Below are 7,500 nucleotides of genomic sequence, written 5' to 3'. Positions count from 1 at the left end.
CCTTCCAGTACTCGACTAAATTGCCTCCCAAGAAACTTCGTTGCCTTAATGTGTAAATTTTATTGTTATTTTTTATTTTTTTTTATTTTTTCTTATTTTTTTCGTTTTTTTGGGGTGGAAGAAAGGGGAGCGTGTCTGTCTGTCTGTCTGTCTGTCTGTCTGTCTGTCTCTGTTCTCTCTCTCTCTCTCTCTCCGTTCCTTTCCATCTCCTCTTCCTCATCTTCTTTCTCCCTCTTCCTCATCTTCCTCCACCCTGCTCCTCTTCCTTCTACGCCTCTCTCCACAATTACGTCGTTTTCTATTGACTAAAGGACTAACTAAAGAAAATGAGACAAATGATAATGAGCAACAAGAAGTGGAGAGATCAAAGGGCAATAGAAAACGGAGATCATTTGATGAGTGACTAAAGGAAAATTATATCACGCCATTGTTATTATTATTATTATTATTATTATTATTATTATTATTATTATTATTATTATTATTATTATTATTATGGTGATTATGGTGATATATCTTCGAATTTTGAGTAATGAAAGAAAAAAATGAAATGAATGAAATGAATGTTGCTACCTTCATTCTTTCATTTCTCTTAAATTCTCCTTCTTCCTTCTTTTCACGTTCTTCTTTCACTCCTTCCTTCCTTCCCTCTTTATTTCATTCTTTCATTCCTTTCTTTTCCTTCATCTCTTCTTTCCTTCCTTTATTTCCTTTAAATATTTTCCTTCCTTTGGCGCTTTTCCTTCACCCTTTCTTCCTTTCTTCATTCATTGCTATCATCCCCTTCCTTCCTTCCTTCCTTCCTTTTTTTCCTTCTTTTAATTATTTCCTTCATCTTTTCCTCCTCCCTTCCTTCAGTCCTATGTTCTTCCTTCCTTCTCTTCCTTTTAATTATTTCCTTCATCTTTTCCTCCTCCCTTCCTTCAGTCCTACTCTCTCTCTCTCTCTCTCTCTCTCTCTCTCTCTCTCTCTCTCTCTCTCTCTCTCTCTCTCTCTCTCTCTCTCCCTTCCTTCCGTGGACGCCAACCCAGGCTTCCTTCTTTCAGTATTACGAAGTGAACGATGTGATTCAATAACTGTCTTCGTACGCACAATTTGAAGCTTCACTGTTTCGAATGAATGTTTTGAAGCTGTTTTGAATGTACGGTTGGTTTTATACATGATTGTTATGGTGACGATGTGCTTAGGGTTCAAAGGGTTGGTTACGGTTCGGATGTGGAAGTGAAGCCTTGAATTGGAGGGAGTGAAATAAGTGAAGCTTTTTTTTTTTTTACGTCAAGTGAATCTGAATGTTTGGATGTTGGATGTCAAAATAAATAGGTTTGTTTATTTATTTATTTATCTATTTATATATCTATTTATTTATTTTATTTTTGTATTTCAAGGTTTGGGTGGAAAAAATATATTAACCGTTTCTTTTTAAATAATTGAAGGATTTATTATGATTTTTTTTTTAAAGGTTCAAGTGCGAAGTTCATTGATTTGTTTATTTTTACCTATTTATTTATTTATCTATTTATTTATTTTTGATATTTGAAGGCTTGAGTGAAAAAAAAAATAAAATAAATGGTTCAGACATAAACTTTTACAGTGAACTTTTGAAAAATTATGAAATCAGTTTAATTTCTCGTCATTTAAAAACTTGAGAGAGAGAGAGAAAAAAAATCAGATTAACACAAGTGAAACATCTTTTAAGCTATTTGGAAGCCTACCACGTCGCTCCAAGGCTTCACTCACCGCCAGGCTGCAGCTCTCAATGTCACGTAAGCTTCCACGTTAACACTTGCTGATCGTCCGGTTACGCCATATTTATGTATTTTATTTATTCAATTCCCGTTTCGAAGTGATGAGTGAAGCCTTTGAAGCCTCGAAAATATGACACACATTTTTTTTTTCACTCAATTCCTTATTTTTTTTTTTTCCTCACTGTAGACATGTAAGGTAATAAGAGGAAGGAAAATCTAAGGTGTTATTTCATAATTTTTGTACGTAGTTAAGTAATTATGTTTAAGAGAAAGGAAGCCACAGGTGTTTTTAAAAAGGGTAATTATTTATTCATTATTTATCGCATTACATGTAAGGATAGATTGTTCAATGTGATTTATTATTTTTTTAATGAACGAAATGTGTATTAGATGAAAATATTTAGAGGGAAAAAGAAAAAGAACACTGAAAAGAGAGAAAAAAAATGAAATAATATCTTTTGTTTATTTATATATTTTTTTCTAGAGATTAAAAAAAAAACGACAATTTTCTTCACCATAATTATTGATAGTTAAAAATTACAGTGAACCTTTTGAGTTAACCACAGTGAGGATAGTGACAGATATAGTGATTCACAGCACTACTACTACACTACTACTATTACTATTACTACCACCACCATCACCACTACTATTACTACTAAGATAGTGTACATACATTAGTATAGTGAAGACGGCTTGCTCTCTCTACATTTATGGTGATGGTGTTAAGGATGGTGTACCGTGCCATGATTAGTGTAATGGTGACCTGGTGATGGTGAGCGAAAAATAGTGACAAGGAATGGTGAATGGGATGGTGATAGTTGGTGTACAGGTGTGTGGTGACTTATAGTGAAGATGGTGAGGTGTTGTACGGTGATTTAGTTGGTTATAGTGAGATATGGTGAAAAATAGTGAAGGTGCGTGCTTTTATAAGTAGGTGTGATGTGATGAATTAATTATAGTGACGGTTATGGTGAGATGGTGACAGTTATATGGGGATTAATGGTGAGATATAGTGATGCATAGTGAGTTACGGTGAATCGTATGGTAACTATTAATGATGGTGAAGTATAGTGTACAATGACTAAAATAACCTTGTATGGTGATGAATAGTGAAGATGTACAGGTATGGTGAATGATAATACCTTTCATGATGGTGACGTACAATGTATGGTGAGTAAAAAAAAAGAGTATGGTGATGAATAGTGAAGATGTACAGGTATGGTGAATGATAATACCTTTCATGATGGTGACGTACAATGTATGGCGAGTAAAAAAAAGAGTATGGTGATGAATAGTGAAGATATAGTGCATGTATGGTGAAGTATGGTGAGTTTATGGTAGCTGTATTCCGTATGGTGACTAGACAGGTGTTGCACAGGTATACGAGTGAGTGATGATGGTGAATTATGGTGATATTGTGACACTGTTGCCTGATATTGAGTTTAAGCACTGCGCATTGTACATTTATAACTGACCTCACTATATTTAAGTGTGTGTGTGTGTGTGTGTGTGTGTGTGTGTGTGTGTGTGTGTGTGTGTGTGTGTGTGTGTGTGTGTGTGTGTCAATACATAATGGGCATGATAAATAGAAAGACAAACAGATAGACAGACAGACAGACAGACAGACAGACAGACATACAGACAGACAGACATATTGCTAATTAAACACGCTATTAATCAGTGATAGATTCAATTATCAATATGTATAATAATAATAATCATTGTAATAACTATTGTAATCACGACGAAACAAATGTGATATATTTATTAATTTACTTCCTTTTAGAGAGAGAGAGAGAGAGAGAGAGAGAGAGAGAGAGAGAGAGAGATTTACCTTAGTACGTGTGTTGAGAGCAAAATAAAGTTTAATTCTGCAAAAAAAATAATTAAGTGTTAAGATTATTTTAAAATTATATTATGATTAAAGAATGCGTGAACATTTGGTGTGTCTTAAAAAAAATGGAATTAACTGATGAAAAATTAAGGAAACGAACAAATTTAAATGGAGAAAAAGAAAATTTGGAAAAGGAGAAGGGAGATATTTTAATGTGACATAAAAAAAAATAAATAAATTAAATGAAAATTCTTGTGTGAATTAAAAGAAAGAAAAATATTTGTATAAATGAAGAAAAGAAATATAGAAAACAAAAGAAAAAAATAGAAAAATGCACTTAAAGAAAACAAGAAAAAGACGTTTGCTAGGAATATTGGATTAAAAAGAAAATGTAAATTGGAAACAAAAAGTAATTAAAGAAACGTTAGATCAGAATGTGATGAAGAGCAAGAACAAATTGTTAAACTTTTATTGGTAAAACAAAAAAAAAAATGTGTTTTATTACCCCCAGAGAGAGAGAGAGAGAGAGAGAGAGAGAGAGAGAGAGAGAGAGAGAGAAGGGGTACTAAAAATATTTTGAATCATGTTAACGCAACCATGTGTGTGTGTGTGTGTGTGTGTGTGTGTGTGTGAAAGGAACTAGATAGGAAATACCTGCTTCATAAGAATTGCTGGAATTTTAGTCGCTTATAAAAGAGAGAGAGAGAGAGAGAGAGAGAGAGAGAGAGAGAGAGAGAGAGAGAGAGAGAGAGAGATGTTTTATTCTTATCATTGTTGTTGCTGTTGTTGATAGTAGCAGTAATAGTAGTAGTAGTAGTAGTAGTAGTAGCTATCATCATCATCATCATCATCTTTTCTCCTCCTCCTCACTACCACTACCACCACCATCACATCCCTGTTTCCGGGTCGTGTTGGGCAATAACGCTGCGTAACCCGGATGTAGGGGTCACGATCCTGCTGCCCTCTACCCCCCCTCCCTGAAGCTTCATTCCCTCACCCCCCCTCGCGATGACCACACTTGGGAGGGGAGAGAGAGAGTGGTAGAGAGAGAAGGGGGAAGGGGTGTGGAGGGAGGAGATAATAGAAATAATAATAATAATAATAATAATAAGCACTACTACTACTACTACTACTACTACTACTACTACCACCACCACCACCACCAGACACATATTCAAAAGAAGCATCAAATTTTCACGCGACAGGACGAACGAGAGAGCAATAACCTCACGTTCCTTTCAAAACCTTTACCTGGCGATTGCATACCTGGCTACCTTTGTCCCCTTACCTGTAATCTTCCCCTCACACACCTGGCCAGCCTTTTGTCAGGCGGAAAAATAGGTACACTCATGAATATATTGCTTTATTAATCTTACTCGACCTAGTTCATCCTGCGCTTGGCTCCCGCGTCGCCGTCCCTCCTGGGATTAGAAAACGTGATCGATTTTCAAGGGGGGACTTTAAGATAGTGGGGTGTACTGGGGAAATTTCGGAAAATGAGGAAAATTACGGGGAAATTTTGAGAATAAGGAAGAAAAAAGATAGATAAAGGATGGGGGAAGCTGTGGGTGAAGGAAAATGTGATAAAAGAAGACAGGGGAAGGAGTAAATGAAGGAAATAAGAGTGAAGGAATTAAGGAAAATGAAAGGAAAGGAGGAGGAAGATAAGATTCTCTCTCTCTCTCTCTCTCTCTCTCTCTCTCTCTCTCTCTCTCTCTCTCTCTCTCTCTCTCTCTCTCTCTCTCTCTCTCTCTCTCTCTTATTTACTCTGCATTACGGAAGAAGAAGAAGAAGAAGAAGAAGAGAAACAGAAAAGAAAGAAAGAAAAGAAAAGAAGAGGAAGGAAAAGAAGATAAAGAGGAAGAAGAAGAAGAAGAAGAAGAAGAAGAAGAACAATAACAAACAAGAGAGAGACAGAGAGAGAGAGAGAGAGAGAGAGAGAGAGAGAGAGAGAGAGAGAGAGAGAGAGAGAGAGAGAGAGAGAGAGAGAGAGAGAGAGAGGAACGGTCAGCTGGGAGGTCAAACAAGGTCACGTGATCTTACCGGAAGTGGAGAAAGGAGGAACAGTTGAAGAATATTGATTGACAGGTGTGTAAACAGGTGCAGGTGTGTGTGTGTGTGTGTGTGTGTGTGTGTGTGTGTGTGTGTGGTTGTTGTTGTTGTTGTTGTTGTTGTTGTTGTTGTTATTGTTATCATTTCTTTATTACTTATGTCTTTATTTATTTATTTGCTTCCTCCTCCTCCTCCTCCTCCTCCTCCTCCTCCTCCTCCTCCTCCTCCTCCTCCTCTTCCTGTGAATGTTAACAATAAGCAGTAAATATCTATTCAAAGAATAACGGTAAGAGGAGGAAGAAGAAGAAGAAGAAGGAAGAGGAGGAAGAAAAAGGAGGAGGAGGAGGAGGAGGAGGAGGAGGAGGAGGAGGAGGAGGAGAAGTGTGTTTGTTTGTTAGTCAAGCGTGGTAGTGGTGGTGTTGATGGCAAATAGTAGTAGTAGTAGTAGTAGTAGTAGTGGTGGTGGTGGTGGTGGTGGTAATGATAACAGTAGTGGTGGTGGTGATAATATTGGTGGTGATAGCGATGGTGGTGGTGGTGATGATGATAATGATGATAGTGATGGTGGTGGTGGTGGTGGTGATGATGATGATAATGATGATAATGATGATAGTGATGGTGGTGGTGGTGGTGGTGGTGGTGGTGGTGGTGGTGATGGTGAACCGTGGGAAGATGTGCGCGTGGGTGGTGATGCGTGAGGCTGTGTACACACTACACACACACACACACACACACACACACACACACACACACACACACACACACACACACACACACACACACACTGAACCAGTTCCCAAATAAAAAGACTGAGATAAGACAGGTAGACAGGTGTGTGGGGGGACGGCGCCCCCCCACACACCTGCCACCTTTAATTCACCCCCCATGAAGACCCCCTCCCCCTTGTAATTGTTATTGTGTGGTGGTGGTGGTGGTGGTAGTAGTAGTAGTAATAGTAGTAGTAGTAGTATTCATTTGTCTGTCTGTCTCTCTCTCTCTCTCTCTCTCTCTCTCTCTCTCTCTCTCTCTCTCTCTCTCTCTCTCTCTCTCTCTCTCTCTCTCTCTCTCTCTCATGGGAATTTTGCCTGACTGGGAGAGAGAGAGAGAGAGAGAGAGAGAGAGAGAGAGAGAGAGAGAGAGAGAGAGAGAGAGAGAGAGAGAGAGAGAAAGAATCACCCCACACACACACAAACAAACAAACAAACAACATCCACTTACCACAGCCAAATTCTCCCCCCAAATACCATCACCCCCATCACCCCCATCACCCCCATCACCCCCCCATCACCCCACTCAACCACACCCATTCCATTAACAGTTTAGAGACGTCCTTCACGGGGTCAGGGAGGAGGAGGAAGAGGAAGAGGAGGAGGAGGAGGAGGTAGAAGGGGAGAAGATGGGGTGCTGGGGTGTTAGTGGATGGGGGGTGAGACAGGTGTGCTTCTAAATTAATATGGATACTCTATCTCCCCAATGTGACTCACCTGTTAAGTAGAGAAGGTGGGGAGGTGATGGGGAGAAAAGGGAAGGAGATGGGGGGAGAATCTGAAGTGAGGGAGGGTCTTTTGGTGTATTGGGGTGATGGGAAATGAGGTTTTGGGAGGTTAGCAATGGGTGGGGAGGTGATGGGAGGTGATGGGGAGAGAGGGGAGAGGGGAGAAGGAGTGAGTGTGTATGGGACGTTACTGGGAAGGTGAGAGCGAAGGGGAGTTACTGGGGTGATGGAGAGGGGAGATGGGATGGAGAGGGGAGATGGGGAGGAAGAGGGGAGGTGGGGAGGAAGATAAAGGGAGGAGAGAGGGGAGGGATGTGGGGAGGTATAGAAAATGAGAAATACACACATACGTACATACATTCTCTCTCTCT

At 39.2% G+C, this 7,500-nt stretch overlaps 1 protein-coding gene across 4 annotated transcripts in view; it reads left to right on the top strand.

Moving 5' to 3' along the window:
• LOC135094003 (putative glutathione-specific gamma-glutamylcyclotransferase 2) overlaps positions 1-7,500 on the top strand; it is a 74,398-nt gene that overhangs the window by 10,408 nt on the left and 56,490 nt on the right. For 2 of the 4 annotated variants that reach the window (XM_063993696.1, XM_063993695.1), the window contains one exon: positions 1-3,631. This exon is cut by the window's left edge and continues 246 nt beyond it. The exons of the other annotated variants lie outside the window; for them this stretch is intronic. In XM_063993696.1, the coding sequence (XP_063849766.1) occupies positions 1-56 (56 nt within the window). In that variant the 3' untranslated portion in view covers positions 57-3,631. Of the gene's footprint in view, positions 3,632-7,500 lie in introns of those variants that run through there. 4 annotated transcript variants of the gene reach the window in all.

This window comes from Scylla paramamosain, chromosome 44 (genome assembly GCF_035594125.1).
Source record: "Scylla paramamosain isolate STU-SP2022 chromosome 44, ASM3559412v1, whole genome shotgun sequence".
Taxonomy (NCBI): Eukaryota; Metazoa; Arthropoda; class Malacostraca; order Decapoda; family Portunidae; genus Scylla; species Scylla paramamosain.
Note: the sequence above shows the minus strand (reverse complement) of the source record. Positions and strands in the feature narration are given on the sequence as shown.